A 19,217-nucleotide genomic window follows, 5' to 3' on the forward strand; every position below is an offset into this window, starting at 1 on the left:
AACAACAGAGTGGTGCTACCCACGCCCGATGGCTGCTCCCCACCTGGGGCAGGGGGCCTTGGGGAGGACCGAGCATGGAAAAGCCCCCACGAGCAACTAAGCCAAACGTTAACCTGCTCTTTGATGCACCACAACCTCTTGCACTCCCCTGGAGCAGAGCCCACCCCAGACCCCGATAGACGGGGGAGGCGGGATCTCAGATACAGTCCCAGCGAGGGGCCAGACTGGCCGCTCTTCAGCCACAGCGGGTCCAGGAGCAGCCCACGCCGAGACCACAATGCTCCTCTTTCCCACATCATGTCTGTGGCACGTTAAAGGCCAGGGGAGCCAGCCCTCCAACAAAGGCAGCGATCCAACCACTGGAGAGCCAAGAGGAACCCAACTCCTCAAATACAGAGCTGCCAGGACCCCTGTGAGTGCCTCCACCTGGTTCACCTAACACCCCGCCCTGGTAAGCCCCCGCTCAGGGGCCCTCTGGATAATCCCAATCAACACTCACTAGCGTCTTCGAAGGGGGCCTTAGAGGCCAAGCAGTGGACAGGCCTTGGAGAAGAAGCAATCCGGGTATCGTCTCCGGAGCAGAGTTGAGGCACGCGGGCCAGGAGGCGACCTGGTGGGCTTGCACTTCTGCTGCTTGCCTTATCGCCCCCTGCTCCCCCATTAAGTAGAAGGCTACTGACGCCCTTGGGCAGGAGCTTCTCTCACCATATGCGGCTTTACACAAGAGCCCAAGCAAACAGAGCAGTAACTCCACAGCCACAAGCCACCAGCCACCAGAGCAGGACTTACCTTCACTGCCAGGAGGGCTTGAGGCATCACACTCTGCAGATCCGTTTTGGGCTGATGCTGCACCCTCTCTCTCAGCCTGGCTAGTCTCCTCTGCCAGGGCGTCGTCGCCTTCCTCCATCTCCCCAAAGGAACCTTCAAAACACAAGAGGAGTCGGACAGGTAAGTGAGGAGAAGGCAGCACCCTCGGGCCACACGTCCAGGCAGGCGCCCGGCACAAAGGCCTGGTTAGCAGTTTCCATCAGGCAGAGTCTCACCCTTTCTTCACTAGGGAGGGAAGATGGGAAGCCACCTGTTGCAAACCCTGAAGCATCCATAGTCCACAGGGGGGCATTTCACAGCACAAGGCTGATAGAGTGCCTTGTTCTCGTCAGGGCTTGGAGAGCCACCCCCCCAAGAAGTGTTTCCTCCCCAAGGTTTCCCACCTCTTCCACTTCCAGGGAAAGCAGCAGACAGACAGATACATACTAATTTCTAAGAGATATGTTCCTTTGTCCTCTCCTTCCTGCTAGGAGCAGAAGGAAGATGCTCCAGAGACACAAAGCACTCCAGATGTTAGATACTCTCTCTCTCTCTCTCACACACACACACTCACTCCTGGGCAGATGGAATGGGTCCTTCCAAAAACCTCACCTGCAAGAACACTGATTTCAAAGCCACACACTCCAATCGCAAAGAACATTGAGGGCGTCCTGATAGACTAGCAGCAGTTCCTCCCCATGAACCGGTCCATTACTATGGCGGGGGGGAAAGACACTGAGTGCTAGGGTGGATTTTTTCTGGGGGAGGAGGAGCAGGGTTTATACCAGCTCTGATTCACTCAGCTCTATGTGCAAGAGGAATTCAACAGCTGAGAAGCGCTTCCCAGGGCGGACTCCAGTGTTTCCCCCAGCACTGATCAGAGCACTGGCACGTAGGCAGAGTCTGCAAGCAGCCCCCCAGAAAGGGATCAATATGCAATGAACAATGCCCAGGGGAGGGTCGCCAGGGCACTCGCATCGTAGCACCCAGGGTGAAGGCCATTTCCTTCACTGACATAACAAAGGGACCCGGGTATGGCTCAGCCCCAGCCCCTCCAGAGCTCTTCTCCCCCCGGCCTGGCTAGCAGGCTCATCCTGTGCCAGCCCACACAAAGCCAGGCCAGTTTTATTGTCACTTCTATAAGCTCTGCCAGCCGCCGCAGACATACGTTGTTGAAGGAAATACATTAAGGCTACAAATGTCTCTGCGCCTTGTAAACGATGCTCTCCAAACATGCGACCTGCTCAGCAGAGAGCGATCTGGACAGCTCAGAGCTGGGCGGGGAGACGGGGGGTGGGGAAGAGGGGTGTCTGAAAGAAACCAGTAAGGCAGGACAAGAAGAGGGGCTGAGGCCATGACTAGATAGGAGCTGTTTTTAGTTCCTTCTAGCTTCTACTCCTAATCAAACGGCTTGTTTGAACCTATTTGCTCCTGGAGGCAGGGAGCTCAGTTATCTCGGGCAGGGGGGTGTTCTAGTTTGTACCTGGTGGGACAGAAAGGAGAGGGGTCCCTTCCCCCCCCGCCCCTCCAGAGTTAGAAGTCCCAGGGGCACCGTGGCTTCACCTGGGTGGTTTGCCCACCCATCCGGCAAGTGCTTTGGTCTCACACTGCTAACACGGGGCCCAGTGGCGAGGATGTCTCTTGCCATGTTAAGGCGTGCAGGGAACTGGGCCAAAGCCCTCTCCACTTGTTTCACAGAGATCCCAAGGAGCCACCCATGAGACGGCACGAACTCCCACAGCTGGGCACCAGCGGACCGTGACAACAGAACAGGCTTCTCTCGGCACTCACAAAGCCCTTGTTTCACAATGTCCGCAGGGATAGGAGCAACCAGACTGATTCACACGCTGGCGTCTGGGGCTCATGGGGAGAGGGACGGGGGGCAGAGGAGAGAAAGGATTATTTTGACATGCCCCTTGGGAAGTGGTGGGGGGGCAGGGGTTAAAGGAAGCTTTCCCCATCACTTTACTCTGGAGCGAGGCTGCCTTCATCTCACTGGCAAGGACACAGGCTGCATGGGGCGATACTGAAATGTTTGCAAACACATAAGAACAGCCATACTGGGTCAGACCAAAGGTCCATCTAGCCCAGTATCCTGTCTTCTGACAGTGACCAATGTCAGGTGCCCCAGAGGGAATGAACAGAACAGGTAACCATCGAGTGATCCATCCCCTGCTTCTGGAAGCTGCTACTACACATTGGGTTTTTCCATAGCATCTTCCGGAGGACCTTAAAGCCCTTTACAGACATCAGTGAATTCAGGTTTGAAACATTCCTCTGGATTATCATCATCCCATTTGACGGACAGCTAAGCCACGGCATGGCAAATCAAGGGAGAACAATGCTCAAGGTGCGAAGGACATCCTCTGCCCTCATTTTCTGTGCAATCATAAACGAAGACAGGCTGAATTCCTTGGAGCAGAGTCTAACACGGCTGGGCCATGTGTCTATGCAATGATGCCATCTTGGCAGACACAATGGGGCTTGAAGCAGAGGCCTCCAGCGCTAGGAGGGTGAGCTGCTATAGCTGGAAGCGACAAGCCAAGCTTTCTAGCTAGGGTGGTAAACTCCCATCCTCTGCTGATTGGGCACCAAGAGGGGACGCGGAACGCACACACCTCAGTGGGTCCCACGAACGCCGAGCTCACCCCAGAGCTGGAGAAGGCTTTGCCCTTGCAGCCTCCGGATCGGAGCGTGGGTTGCATCGCGTTTCTAACTTCAGTTCCACTGTGCAGCCACGTGGCTGTGCCACACAGACTAGCTCCAGCAGGACCAACCCCTCAGGGATTAGTCGGCCTCCTCTCGAAAACCACCTGGTTCGCAGCAGACACGGCCATGTCGAGCGGTTGCAACAGGCACGTCTAACTCAGGGCAAGTCAAATGCTGCTAGCGCTGGAGACAGGAATTCCAGAATAGGACTGCTGGCCAACTCATTTGCATACTGTTACCCAGAATGCTGTCTCTTCCAGCTCACGGCAGAGCTGGCCCGAGAGCCCGGGGACCACATGGAGAGGTTTGGATGTGCTAGTGCAGTGGTATTCAGCCTGGGGTCCGCAGACAAGGTTTAACATTTCCAAAGGGGTCTACACCCCTTTCCCTTTCCCTCTGGAGCACCTGGCATTGGCTACTGTCGGAAGACAGGATACTGGGCTAGATGGACCTTTGGTCTGACCCAGTCTGGCCGTTCTATGTTCTGCACCTCCATTTGGAAATTTTTAAGGGGGTTCACGAATGAAAAAAAGGTTGAAAGCCACTGCGCGATTGAAACCCCCCCACACACACCATGCAGCCGAGAGGGGGACTTCCATCATACCCAGGAGGCACTGCCTGGCAGGTCATCCATCCATTAGACCACTTGCCGACTGCAGATTTGACCAGCCAGTTACCCCACACGTCAATCAGTGCGCCGAGGCCACAGCAGTCTGTGCAGTGACCGAACCGGCCAGGTTCAAAAATAAAACTGTAGTCACTTAAAGAAGAGAAGACTGCTTCTAATGACGGAGCCGCGTAAGGGAACGCTGCTGTGGTAATGAGCTCTCCAGCGCAGAGAGAGAGATCAAACACCAAAACACAATCAAACCGATTCCCCGGGAACAGACCATCGCATCCTCCAAGCCTAACCAGGCCTGGAACCTCCGGCCTCCAAATATGGCAAGCGGCTCCCGCCAAAAAGGGGAAGGGGGATAAAACCGCACAGCGCATTTCTCCAGACCTCAGCCACTCTCTGACTCCAGGCATGTCTATTTACACCGGGAGAACAAAGGGCCCATAATCTATACAAAGCAGACAACAATAAGCGTGAATAAAGAGGCTGCCGGAGAAGGGAAGGCAATTTATTCTAATTCTGCTAATTTCAGTTCCAGCACAATTAAAAAGACTCTGATAATATTCAGAAACAATTGCCGGCTAACAAATCGTTTCTCTCGCAGTAAATGAAACATTGTTAGGCTAATTTTTTCTTTCACGGCTCTTGGGCGTCTGATAAAGTTAACCCGATTCTCTCCTCCTTCCCCTCTCCGTGGGCAGGAAAGGCCAGTCCTCGCCAGAGGAGAGCAGATGGGGGGGACGGGACACAAGCGACGTACACGCTACAAGCTAGGGGTGTGGTTCCCCTGCTCATGGACGCATCCTCCTGCTAGCTCTCTTCGAGCTACCCCGAGTACCAATAGCAGCATAGCCACCGTAACACGGGTAGGGGTAGCAGAAACACGGCTGAACTGGTCTCCAGTGGGTGCACACTCTGCATGGCTCAGCCATGCCCCCTCTGCCACTGTCCGTGCTCCCGTGCTGTTTCTACCCATTGAGCTAGTACGAGCATGCAGACACAAGCAGGGAAATCACACAGACGTAGGCTCACGCACACTTGGCCTCTATCTGTTCAGTTGTCACGGTCGTGCCAAGCGTACTCAGCATTGACCACCCAGCCACGCCCTCAGACGTCACCCAGCAGCAATTCTGGGCCCCAGCGAAGGGCAGGAATCCTGTTTAGAGAATCCTCACCCTCCTAGCTGGACTGTCACTCGGGGTTTTGACAGCTCCCATTGCAACGCGGCCCCGATCTCGACCTGGTACTCTGGGTGTTACCATAATACAAAATAATATTAATCCAGCCTGACAGAACAGGAATCTATTCAGACGGGGGCTTCCCTGAACCCCTCTTGCCAGATGGATTATTCTGGGGCCTTCCACTCCTTATTCTGAATCAGGCTCATTAATCCTGACGAGAGGCAAAAGCTGGATGACTCATTAGATTGAAAAAAGGGACCGGGCCCCTTCCACCACCAGGCCCCAGATCAGGATTAGGCATCCAGCTGCGTCACCAGGAGATGGACACCAGCATCGTAAGGGGCATCATCATCCCCACAGCTAGGCCCCTGGTTAAAGAGAGACCCCAAAGACTGACTGAGCCATGGAACATCCCCATCCAACTCCAGCGTGGCCATCTCTAGGGCCCATCTGTGGGGCAGTGTGGAGGAGGGTTGTAGTGTCGCTGCCTGTACTGTGTTTGTTCTGAGAACAAATGGATCCTGGGCTCCAGGGATGTCAATTTGGCACCTATCAGCACCAAATTCACTCTCACAAAGGAAGGGAGGGGTGGAGGGCCCCCCACCCATGTGTTGGTCTTGTTGAACTTTAGGTCCATCTCTCTCCTTCATGAGATCCTCTTCCGTGGAAAAGGTGCTTCTCACCAAGGCACCAAGCCTTTTTGGATTGATGCCAAGCATTAAATAGTTCAGATCTGGCACAACGGGACCCTGGATGACAGCAGCGGTTTTGGGAAACCCTGCACTTTAACAATGGAAGCCCCTGCTGTGTACAGCATCACGGAATGCAATGGGTGTCTCAGCAGCGCGTCCCTGTGCCGGGCCAAGACATGGCCGCATTTCAGGGAGAGTAAAGTCATTCACTCAGTAGCCAGTGCTCAGGATCCCGGGGTTCAATCCAGGGGCCTGTGCAGCCAGATAATGCATGTGCAGGCGTTCAAGGAAAACTGACTCCCAACCTCTGCTGTGCCCAGGAGAAAGTGCAGGTCCGGGCAGGGGCTGGAGCTAAAATATTTTTGTATGTCCATCAATGATGCTTTACGGTGCCTCCACCACAGCCCCACATTCTTGGCACACAAGGTCAAGCTATCGTGCCCCATCTGGCTTGCAGATACGCTGGCCAACATCCTCTCGCACCCCCACACTTGCAACTTTGCACCCCTTACTCTGGCTGCAATGTGCCAGGAGCAACAATGTTCCCAGCTGTGTGGGTTAAATGAGCTACTGGATATTTCAAAAAAAAAAAAGAGAGAGAGAGAGAGAGACGAAGCAGTGAGTGGAGCGTCATTTCTCTGGGATTGCTGGAAGCCTTGCACAGTTATCACCTCACGCAGACTCCCTCAGCTTGCCTGATCTGTCTATTCTTCATTAAGCAAATACGCTGAAATGGAAATGAAAACATAATAGCTATTTGATTTTCGGCGAGATATTTTGCATATTGGTTCAGTGCTGATAGTGGAATTTCATCAACTCCCTTTTTTCATGCTTTAAAACTGAATTACTGAGGCTGGCTTTACAGAGAGGTGATGAGCCAAAAAATGCTCCGTTCCAAGATACTCCGCTTAGACGATTAACTATTCTCCACAACCCCCCCCCCTTCTCTCTCTCTCTTTTTTTTTTTTTTTTGATAACAAGGATTTCTTTTTTAAATTACAGCGATTGTAAAAACTTGCATTAATCTGAGATGATGTGACAAAGTTAACCATGTGAAGGCCGGCCCCGGATGAGATCAGGGCCATTAATATATGGCTTGGCTGGTGGCAGAAAGAAGGGGTAGAAAATTTTTGTTTGGCAGGATGGGAAGGGGTAGTTGAAAGTTCCAGAAAACTGAATATCCTACAGAACAAGCCCATCATATCTCAGGGTGTAAGGGACAGCATACTAGGACTGGTCAGAGACAAGACTTGGGAAAAACCTATTAGCCCAATCACCTGTGTCCTCCACCCCCAAGCTATACCCCCCTCCTGTAATTTAAAGGAAATGTAACAATTGCGTGTTGTACACTGTAGCCATCTACCATCAACCTGAAACTCAATAGATCGTAGGCAGTGTAGTTTAGTACATCTCCTCTGCTGTTGTTTTACCTTCTTTCCATTCCTGGCTTTGCCTCACTATTTCACACCTTTCTTTCCTATCGCTAATCAGGGTGTATTTTTTCCCCTCCATGACAGAGAGAGAGAGAGTGTGTGTGTGTCTCTCTCTCTCTCTCTCACACACACACACACACACACACACACACACACACACACTTTCCATTGCTTTAACTTATCCCAACATTGTTCCCCTACCTGCTGCCCCCTCCTCCCATAGGGTCTGAAACTACCAGAAACCTCATAGCCACAATATTAAACTAAGACAAGAGGCTCCCCTATCCAGGGGCAATGGCCAAGTGAGAAGCCACCTGCCTCCACATAGTTATTGGAGAAGCGGGAGGGCAAAAGGGTGCCGGGATACCCATCAGGTACCTCGACCCTGCTTGGGGACGCCACCTTTGTTCCTCCATCAGTTTCTTAGCTGCTGCTGGGGTGCAGAGGTCTCACCTGCTTCACTCTCTTTTGGGTCCCCGTCCCCCTGAGGGCAGCTCTGGATCACCATTGTTCTCAGCTCTTTCCAAGGCTGCAAGTGTGAAACTGACCTGGCTTGTCAATTTCCCATGGATGGGCTCCCTAGGTAGCAGCAATGAAAACTGTGTAGTCAGGTTTTGTTCTTCAGCAGCTTAGATCTCGGATCAGCATTGGAGTGCAGTGGTGCACTCAGTTCAGGTCTGGAAGACTTGCATCAAAGCACAAGGATTAGAAACCAATACTTTTAACAAAAGCTGAGGGCTTGTCTACACGGGGAAGTTATACTGGTATAAGCCAATGTGTGAATTTATACTGGTATAATTATGAGTTCAACTCCTCATGTGGACACTTTGGTATAAAAGGCACATTTGTGTGTGTGTGTGTGGGGGGGGTAGTTTATGTATATTTGGAAAGGGCTGTATCAGTATAATTAAATCAATTTACTGGTATAATTGGCAAGAGACTTTCCCAGGTAAACAAGCCCCTAGATCCTGCAGAGCTGAACAGCCTTCTCTCACCTCAGCTTCCTACCCGCTCCCACCAAACTGTTTCTTCAAGCCCTTGTAACAGGTTTCATCCACCCCTCGTGTATGTGACTCCAAGATGTACGAAGTTGCCACCAATTCTCACCTTGCAGCGAAAGCTACTCGCACGTCAAGAGAGGCATTGGCAGGAGAATTTGATTATTCTTGAGGGCAACATTTCTCCACCCCCAGCAACCCTCCAACAAATGCTTATTTCCCCACTCACCCAAAGCAACCCCCCAAACTTTGGGAAGTACTTAGCACCTCTTCTCTTCTCAGGCACCGTCTCCCTTGCCTTCGGGAGTTGATAATTAAGATGTGCTACCCCACTCTCCACCCTTCTACAGAGAAGGGCTTTTGAGCTGATGTTCCCAAGAGTGCTGGGGTTTGAAGCCCCAGCTCATTTCCCCACTGAATTCCAGGTGCTCCACTCTCCCATCGGATTAGGAGGCGTGGGGCCATCACAATCTCTGGCTCAGATGCAGGCTCTCACTGTTGTCCTACAGATGGGACACGTGGGAAAGCTGTTAAGCCACGGCTCTTTCTTCCCCAGCCTCGACCACAGAAAGTTTGTATCTGCCACACGTGGGTCAGCACCCACCAACTCCAACCTCTACTGCTGCACCTGTGGCCTCAGTCAAGTCTCTTCTCTTTGAGCCTCGGGTTCCCAGTCTGAGAGATTGGGACAATAACCCTTGCTTCCCCGGGAGCGTGTGAGGGGCTAACTGCCAAGCCCTCTGGAGAGGAGGAGCAACGAGGGTTAGAATTCGAGTTCAGACACAAGACTCTTACGTGTCAGGGGATTGGGGCGAACCACCGTGTTACCCAGACCAGGGATTCATGGATACATTTACAAACCCAGCAACTCCGGAAGTGACTGGTGATTTGGGGTGTCACTTATCGGGGGGAGGGGCTGTCCCAATCTGACACACACTAAAGGAGCCGGTTTTCCAGAAAGCCGTACCACCCACCTTCCGAAAAAAAATATCAGTCCCCTTTTAGGTGTCACGTTGGGGCACCCCAAAAATGGAGGTGCCCAAAGTCACCGGCGGCTTCTGAAAATCTTGGCTTGTGTGTCAACACTCCTGCTACAAGCCAGTCACGGGTCTCTGCATGGGCTTTTGCAGGGAGAGTTCCATCTCTACTCCCCATTTCTTAGATACCCACCCCGCGCCCACACCCCCATTGGCTCAGCAAGGCTCCTGCCAGCAGCTGGAATGCCATGAACCGAGACTGGTGCCAGGCTCTAGCCTTCTCCCTTCTCCAGCAACAACCGCGGCGGGCTGGAGCAGCCGGATTTTGGGTTTACTTTATTTTATTTGGAGACACTGCGAGAGAGAGAGAGAAAGTGTGAGTGACAAACTAAGCTGTGTGGGCTGTCAATCATCCCTTTCAGGATCAGGACAGCCGAGATAATCTCCTGACGAGTCCTTGAAATGCCCACTTTGAGGAGGACGACAGGTTCATATTTAGCACATCAGTCTCCCCACAGAGCCTAATTACTACCTACGAAGGCCACTCGTTCATTACCAGAGGATTAGAGCAGGGGGTGGATAGGGATAGTTAGCAGCTACCAGCGCAGGAACAGAAACAGCCAGGCTCAGCTTTGAAAGGGAAAATGGCACATCCAGTGTTAGCACCAGGCATCAGCTCGCCAGCAGGGTCAAGATGCTGCCTCCTGCCTTCCCATGAATACAAAGAAGCAGGACCACTTCTACCCCCCTTACCCCGCCCAGCCCTCCTGCGTTTCAGGCTCAGTTCAAAACTGCCCTCCCGGTTTCTTAACCCTTCTGCAGACTGGCCCCACAGCTTTGTTTGCCAAATGCCAAGAGGATGCTCAAAAGAACACTTTGCAGAGCCGTGGCAAGAAGCACAAGGGAGGACGATGGCCGGTTAAAGACTCTACCAGCTGGGCTGTGGCATCCCTCCAGTCTGTGGGATTCACACCTCAGCTGTACTCCAGGTTCTGATGCTTCCATTAAAAACAAAATCAATATTTCTAGCCACCACCCCCAATCACAAAGAAATAAATCTTTAAACACATAAACCAAGCGCAATATACGTAGCAACGTCTGCCTGAGTCTGCAGACAGCAGAGCCGCTTGGAAAACGTGAACGACAACAAGAAGTTATTTGCAAACAGGTTTTTATTTTCCAGCCCTAGCAAGCGGGCTGAACAATTAAATATATGGGGAGGAAGGGTGGTCTAAGAGCAAAGGTCCTGGATTGAAGAGACCCAGGTTCAATCCCTGGTCCAGTGACAGACTTCCTGTGCTGATTGGAGGCAAGTTGCTTCATTTCATCTATAGAGTAGGGATATTTAGCACATCCATCTCCCCACAAGTCTAATTACTACCTAGGAAGGCCACTTGTTCATTACCAGAAGATTAGTGCAGGGGGTGCTTCTCCACACCTCACATGGCCATGGAAGGTAAATCCATTTAGCAAGTGTAATGTTGTGTAGCCACCCCTCCTCCCCCCCTTGCCATACTAAATCCCTAGATACCAGACTGTAGTTTGTATACACAGTACTAGACAAAATGAAGCGCTTTCCTGTGATCAGTGCTAACACCAAGAGACTGACGCAATATTCACAGTCAGGAAGCAAAGAGGGTGCGGGTCAGAAAAATTGTCATTACACAGGTAATTATTTGATCATTTCACTCCATTAAACTTCTTTCAGCATCTGAACAATAAACCTTTTCTTGATCCCTCTCATTTATCCAGCAAATTTTGAAAAAAAAGTTTGTTTCCAGGCTGCCAAGAGAGAGACCCTGGACTATCCGAAAGCAGGCATGCAGACAAGAGCGAAGCGATAAGAGGCCTTGATAACAGATAGAAAATAGCAACAGATTCAGACTTTCCCACCGGCTTGGAAATCAGGGGAGGAGGCGATTCCACGGGGCAAATGACAATCTGTTCTCCGTCCATCGCCCTCCCAGTGTGGGGGGGTGGGGGGAAGGGGAGACAACGACAAGACAAACAGGCTCATATCTTCAGCTAAAATACGTTTGATCCTCCAGGACAGTTCTGCACTGCCACAGGGTAGGGGCCCCAGTGTTGCCAAACCCTGAGCCTTTAAAAATAACAAAAATCCACACATTTATTCTTCTCCCTGCAAAAGCAGTTCGATTTTTATGAAACCAATCATGGGATTTTCAGTTTGGGGGTCTCCTTACCTGTCTTGGGACCTATATTTCCAAGCTCCTCTCTGGAGCCGCGAGGGCTAGACACACGCTGCTTTTTTTTTTTTTTTTTAAATGAAAGGACAGGTTCTCACGCAGTCAAAGGACTCCAGGGGCAGAGGCACTGAGAAAAAAAACTAACTCTCCAGGCTGGGGAGAGCTGGCGACGCCATCCCCATAGAGAGGTTTCGCTGGTTTACAAAGGGTCTGATCAGCTTAAATGTTCCCCACCAGATGCTGAATGCAAACTCGTCGGGCGTGCGCATGTGTGAGTCAGACAGTCCGCCAGGCCTGCCATGGACTTAAGGGTGATCCAGAGGTGGCTCTAAGTTAGTAGAGAAATGGGGCTGAATCCTTCCTTCCATACCACCAGTTTGCTGTGTGACCTTAGGCAAGTTATTGTCCCCCAACCTCCCTCTTTTGCCTGTTGCGGCTATTCAGACAATAAGCTCTTTGGGTTAGAGACTGTCCCTCTCCTTCTCTGTACAGCTCCTAGCACAATAGGGCCCTGATCGCATCGGGGGCCCCCAGATGCTACCAGAAGACAAATACAAATTAAGCAGTGTATTGAGTTCTGCCCGTCAGCTCGGTCCAGGACCTTAACAGCCACCTCTGCCCCCAGCCGCACACCTCCCAGCCCTTGATCCACTGGAGCTCACAGCTGGCGTTGGGTGAGCTTGCTGCTTCCTCTCCCACCTAACAGGAGGAGCAGGAGGGGATGGGATTCATGGGACGGAGGCTGGATAACGTAGCTGGCGCCTTTCCCTGTCCTCCCACCCTTGGCAATCCCTGTTTGTGTAAGGAACATGGGGGACACAGATAGCAGGAGGAGAGCGGCACCCCCGGAAGAGCTAGATAAACCCGTCTCCGGGGAGAACTCCTGCTCCTCTGAAGGCAGCCGAGGTCGTTCCCACCACAGATCTCGCACCTTGGCAAACCAGATGCTTGGGGCTCCCCAGCAAGCCCAGGGCACTCGCAGCCCTGTAGAATGCATGGGAGGGAACAGAACCAGCGGCTGGGCATAGCCCAGGCCGTCCAACAAGCCCTGGTTTTAGCGGGCTCCTAAGGACGCCAGAGGAGTTCGAGGGTCCCCTGACTGTGCACCCTAAAAGCATGCATTTGCTTTAAGGTAGTGAGGTGCCCTAGCCCAGCATCTGGGTCCCCGGTACCATGGCTGAGGAGGCAGGATGTGGAGAACAGAACGGGTCTGGTCAGACATTTGTTACTTCAATGACACCACATCGGGCTGGAATCCCGACCCCACTCAGGCAGGAATAAACTCCCTGTGAAATCAATACAGGCATTCTGCCCCTGGGGCTATGTCGACACAGCAAAACGTGTGCCCGGGCTAGCCTACCTGCGTGAGACCAAATCCAGTGACCGCAAGGGAACAATAGCCACGAAGACATCCCAGGGTCTGTGCCATCGGCACTGCGCTGCCTTCACTGCCACTGTTCCCCACACTAGCTGGATCCAAGCTCGCTCAGGTAGGCCAGCCCATGCACAGCGTTTGCTGTGTAGACAAACCCTTCGAGAACTTCTGGACCGACACCCCAACACAGTGCCGGTTTTAATAAATCCTCCCCACCCACAACAGCTACATTTGGGGACTAACCGAAGTTAACAACACCCCTCCCCCAAACTCAGGTCTCTGCCAGCTACTCCCAACAGGATGCATCGTCCCCCGGCCAGCAGTACAGCGGTGAATAGGATGCATCTCTCCAGACGGGGACCCCTAACAGCAGGAGCATTGCAAGGCTGATCCGCAGCCCCTGAAAAGCACACATAGGGAACACAAACCAAGCTGGGAAAGGCAAAGCACTGCGGCAGATTAAAAAAAAAAATTAGAGGGGGAAGATGCTAAAAAGCAGGAGCAAGGGTTGGTTTCCAAGCCTTGTAAGAACCATCAACACCTGCCACCGTCATCTCCCAAAGCCCTCACAAATCAGGGGCTCTGCCACCCCCCTACACACACACACGGCCCCCTCCCTACGTAGATCAGGCGTCCATTCCACCTGGCTGGAATTTGGAGGGATCTTTTGGGGCCAGCTCTGCACTTTCAGCAAAGGGAATATTTGAGCTGGTCCCTGTTCGTTCACCTCACCACCCCCTGGGGGACTTCCAAAGCTGCCACACAGCACGTGAGTGGAGGCGCTGAAAGCAGTTGGACAATTCAATAATGCTTGGGGGGGGGGGCGGGAACAGAATAGGTACACGGCAGGATGCGCAATTCTTCCTGGTTATTTCTTCTCCCGCGGCCTTTACCTTCCCTCTGCAGGGGACAGCACAACGTCTGGGGAGACCCTCGGCAAGCCCACCCTTAGCAAAGCTTTCCCCCAGCAGGAGAGAGGAGATGCTCCAAGCTAGCCAAGTGGCTAGGTCCTAGGTGCAAGTGCCAGGAGCGTGCACACAGAGAAGGGCTCTGCTGGGAGCCAGCCCAGATTCCTCGAGCTGGCCGTTCCTGGAAAGCGTTAACATGCAAGCAGGGCCCGGCTCGGAGGGACCTTGACCCTGAGAAGAGCAGGAGGAGTGACCGCGCTGGAATGAGAGGGCCACGCACAAGGAGCTGGGGGTGACTCCAGGTTCCCCTGCAAAGTCAGCGAGCTTGATAGAAAGCAGATAATGGCTCTTTGTCTCTGCAGCGTCCTTCAGGCTCTTATCCAGTCGCTGACCCTGAATTCATCTTCAAATTAAAGAGAAATATATAGAACGGAGACTGGAGTCGGCAGACGGATGCTTCCCACCAGGCCCGGGGAGCTTAAAGAGACTCTCCCAGATTGTAAAACATGGGCATGATGTCCACCAGCCACTTGGCAATTAGGAAGCAAGGAGACCAGTTATTATCTGGGCTTGAAAACACTCCCAACTCCCCTGTCGACTCAGCCCCAAGAGTCTCGGCCCCAATGCAGGCGAAGGTCTCACTCTAGCTACCACACTTCCCTCTACCAGTGTCTTCCTGCAGCCAAGGACAGAGTCTTCCGCACTCTCCCCAGGGCTTTCCTGCTCTGGGCCAAGCTGACCAGAGATTCAGCTAAGGGAGTGGGGACAAGCGACTAACGTTGCTCAGTAAGCTAAGCAGGGAGCTGCCTTCCCTGAATGCGGGACAGCCTTTTGCCTCCTCACCATTTGTCTCTGACCACCATACCCGGAGGGCAGGGACCAGGCGCACCTGAAATGAGAGCTTCCCCACCTGCACATGACCAACAAGTCACTGGGTGTATAACAGGTCTGGCCAATCATCCAGGCTCCTCCATTTTCCCCATCTCCTCACCGCAAGGTTCATTAGGGTCTCTCCTTTAGGAGCTGCGTGCACACACGGCAGGGGAAGGATGGCCCAGTGGCTAGGGCTCTAGCTTTGGACACCTGAGTTCAATTCCCTGCTCCGCCCCGGACTTCCTTGTGACCATGGGCGAGTCACTTAGCTTCTCTGGGCCTCAGTTCCCCCATCTGTACAATGGGGCTAATAGCACTGCCCTAGCACACAGGAACTTCAGGGTGGTTCCTGTTGTGGTGATCTGCCATCACCAGAGCCACTGACCGGACAATCACGCTCGCCATAGCCAGCATCAGATGACTTTTTACACCAGGGAGTGCCGCAGAGAGGAAGCTGTTGTTGGGAGCAAGCGAGTGGAAAGCCACAGCGCCGCAGACGGGGCAACCATTGCTCTCCACCGCTACAGGCATCTTGAAGAAGGACTTTAGCTCCCTCTCTTTGTCCTCGTTTTTACTTCCCTCCCACACCATTTTCTTAGGCCTCGTCTACACTTAAAACTGAGGTGGACATAGCTAGGGGGTTCAGGGATATCCCTGGTCAGGGCCGGCTCCAGCAAAAAAGACGATAAAGCCGCAATCGGCAGCAGCTCTACCGCGCTGCTTCATTCTTCGGCAGCGGGTCCTTCGCTGGTGCCTGTCCCTGGTGGAGGCATAGAGAGGTCCAGGGAAGAATGTTTCCACCAACCTAGCTCCCGACAGAAAAACAACCCCCTTCCGGTCCCGTAGGTTGCCACAGTCCCAGTAGTGTAGACTCAGGGCCTTAGTGAAAGCGGCGTAGAAGTTGTACAGCCATCGGGGAACGCCGCTCTTTATATTCACAAGAACAAAAAACCCCAAAGCAACTTCACCCACACCTCCGAACATTCAGGGGGAGGAATTAGGGCTACAGGAGCCAGGAGAGTCCAGAAGTGAGGGAATTTAACAAACAGCTGCACTCACCGAGCATTTGTCACAAGTGTTCTCTTTGTTAGTCTGAAGCTCGCTGTATTATCACCTGTGGGTACGTGTAATGCCCACGCCTCGTCACCGCAGTCTCTGGGCACCTCAGTCTCAAACATATTTACCCTCACACACCCCTGGGAGGCAGGGTGGTGCTATTACCCCATTGCACTGAAGGGAAACTGAGGCACGGGCAGATTAAAATGACTGCCCACAGTGACACAGAGTCTGTGGCAGAGCAGTGACTTGAACATGGGTCTCAGAAGTATCAGGCAAGGGCCCTGACCACACGGCTATTTTCCCTTTCTTATCCGATAGGGTATTAAATAGCTATCCCAACCCTCGCTCCCGACACACACACAGTTCTGGCCAAGCCAACACTGGGTCAGAAGCCTTAACTTTGGAAAAGCCGGGCCTGTGAAGCACAGATATGTCTCAGCAGTCAGACACCCCCGAAGGCCTTTCACAGCTTTGGCGGCTGCCATTCCCCAGTTTAAAGCTCCGAGTGGGGCACAAGCAAAAGCCGCCACCGTTATCAGCACCTCTTTGATCTGAGCCCCCAAATCTGCTCTTTGGAAAGGCATAGAGCCCAGTGGGATATGCCTAGCGTTCGCCAGCCACCCTGTCTGCCTCCCACCGCCTGGTTCAGCCAGACAAGAAGCCAACTCCTTAGGCAGACCTCACCCCACGAACATCCTCAGACCAAAGCCATCAAAGGGTGGGGGAGAGAGTTCGCTCACCCGCCTCAGTCGAGGCACAGGATTGCGGCCATAGTCACAAACGAGCGCGCGATGCATCGGCCGTTTTCAGACGCCTCTCTCCTCTAGAAAGGCTGGGTGACCGTGCTGATAATTGCGGATACCACAGAAGAGGATGCTGGGGAGATAATCTGCTATTATAAAAGAGGAGGGCAGCTCTTGGCCAGATGCACAGCGCAGAGAAGGGGCCCCAGAGATCGCTCCATTCCACTGCAGATCAGAAACCCTTTGACATCAGTTCCTCCTGCCCAGGATCTTGGGGGGGGGGGGGGGAGTGGAGTCAGCGAAGCTGAAAAAGGAGCATCTCCTTCCCAACACCGAGAGGCCCTTGTAACTTACTTCCCTGAGTTGTGGTTTAAGATTGATGGAATGCGAGTCTCTTCCCAGCAGTGGCTCCTAGGGGTGATGGCTGGATGTCTCTGCCAGCGCATCCCTCTCCAGCGCTAACGCCCCCGAGGAACAGAGCACAGAGCCGGACCCACACTTCAGGGGCATCCTGCCCCAGGGGCTGGCTTGGGAAGCGCTCACCAAGTCAAACGGCAGCCTGCTGGCCTTCTGACCTTTGACCGCGCCAACACCGACAGCAGCTTGAAAAGAGACAAGCCAGCCACCGAGGGGGATGCATCTGAAGGGGCCGACTGGGTCTTTTCCTACGTGGGAAACCCTGCAAAGAGGGAGCAGGCAGCCCCCCTCAGCCCAGCGTCAGGTTTAAAGAGCATCTCAGGGGCTGGGCTCCCCCCTCTTCCCAGATACGTTTTAATATCAGTCCGGTGCGAGTAGCTGATAATGTTCGGGCCCAGCCCAGCCCTGCGCTACAGTGGTACCTATCACTAATTAGGAGCCCTTCTCTATCACACTGAGATAAACTCGGCCTGACCTTTCCTGGTGGTCTCCATGGCAACACGGGTGCCCTCTCCACATTATCCGCCCCCTCCCCCAACGATTAAACCCATTAAGTCGTGGGGGTGGGGGGGAGATAATGGGGAGGGGAACAAGAGAGGAGATGCTGAGTGGAGATAAGTCAGGCAGCTCCGGCAGGCGGAGGATTGGAATCGAGTGTGATGCACAAAGCCGGCCCTGCAGGCACTTGCTAGCAGAGTCCCGCTAGTGTGCTGAGCGGCCCGTTTAGCCGACGTAGCTACGCAGCCCCCTCCTCGTCTGCTGGTTTCCTCCCTCCCGCCTCAGAGCGCCTTCTAACACACCCGCACGCCTTGCGCAGCCCAGCGGTCCTTCCACCACCTGCCTTTGCCTAAAAGCACTGCACCCACTCAGCCTTGCACCCAGCTTCATTGGCGGCACTGGGCCAGGGGTTAGGGACTTTCTGTGCCAGGGCACAGCTGTGCGTGGGGTAGGGGCCCGACCGGGTTACAAAGGGGGCGTGCTGGGGCCGTGACGGGATGCTGGTGCTCGTCTAGCAGCTCTGGGCGGCGCTCAGGAAGTGCTCCATTTCGGCAAGAGAGCAGCGACAGCCAGGCAGCTACTGGCGAGGCGTCCCCCCACCCGGGGTCTGGCCAGCAAGTCACAACCCTGAGCTAAGGGCAGGGGACGGAAAAGGGAACTGAGTCAGAGTCTCTCTGGTGAGCCTGGTTTGTACCACGTGAACACCTGCTGGATGGGAGCTTCCCATCACTACAGGCCTGGCTTTGAGCTGGCAGCCTAGAGGAGACAGGCCCCATAAATCACAGACTATCCCCAGGGCCCCCCCTCCGCAGGACGTCTCCCAGCCTGGCCAAGGAGGGCCAGCACCACGCAAAGACCCTCAGAGCCAAAGTCCCCCACCCCCGTGCGAACAGCTAGCCTCAGCAAGGTGCCAGCTCCAGCTCCGGTCTCACCTCGCCCTGGGACAGAAAATCCCCTGGGCAGGACACACTTCGGGTGGGGGAAGTGGGCCAGGCTGGCAGCAGAGGGCACAGGAGGTGTCGTGCCTCCCCATCAGCCACACTCGGAGCAGCACATGGGGGAAAGAGAGGGAACAAACCCTGCCCTCCCATTGTGAACAGCTGCTCCTCCCTGCTCGTTTTACTAGAGAGCTGGGCGCCCCGCAGAAAGTCTTCTCCCCAGAACAGAAATGGGCCCCCCCCTCACCCTCAAAAGCTTTGGGGGAGGCTGGATTTGAACTTTGCAGCCCAGGCCCCAGAAAAGAGGGGGGAGGGAAAGAGAGAAAGAGAGAGACAAGGAGAGCCAGAGCCTGAGAAAAAACAGCCCTGCTGATATCGGAGAGATTGGTTTCAGACGGAGCTGCTCCCTCTGCCAAGTCCATATCCTATCTAACCGGGGTGTAGTTACTTAACATTCATCACTGGCTGAACTCTGTAACTTTATCAGCTCCCAAGCATGGCGCCATCTGAGGGCCCGGCCATTCTCAGCTCTCAGATAGGCCAGATAAACCACTGATAGATTACAGGAGATTGTTTCACTTCAGGGGACGCGATTACTAATAGGAATAGTAAGAGAGCCCGCATCATATCAAACAGCCAACAAGGGGGAGGTGCTGGGGGTGGAGGGAGAGGAAAATAATGAGAAAGAAAATACAGGAACAATGGCAATGAAGTGACTTTACGTTTCAGATAGGGCCGATAAAGCACTGATAGATTTTAAGGGAGGAAAGATTCTAATAGAGCCAT

The 19,217-nt window shown here is 53.5% G+C and overlaps 1 protein-coding gene across 1 annotated transcript in view; it reads right to left on the bottom strand.

Annotated features, from left to right (window-relative positions):
- ZFPM1 (zinc finger protein, FOG family member 1) overlaps positions 1-19,217 on the bottom strand; it is a 116,189-nt gene that overhangs the window by 73,787 nt on the left and 23,185 nt on the right. The window contains exon 2 of the mRNA XM_054049083.1: positions 790-921. Within this exon, the coding sequence (XP_053905058.1) occupies positions 790-907 (118 nt within the window). The 5' untranslated portion in view covers positions 908-921. The remainder of the gene's footprint in view (positions 1-789; positions 922-19,217) is intronic.

Source organism: Malaclemys terrapin, chromosome 14 (assembly GCF_027887155.1).
Source record: "Malaclemys terrapin pileata isolate rMalTer1 chromosome 14, rMalTer1.hap1, whole genome shotgun sequence".
Classification (NCBI taxonomy): domain Eukaryota; kingdom Metazoa; phylum Chordata; order Testudines; family Emydidae; genus Malaclemys; species Malaclemys terrapin.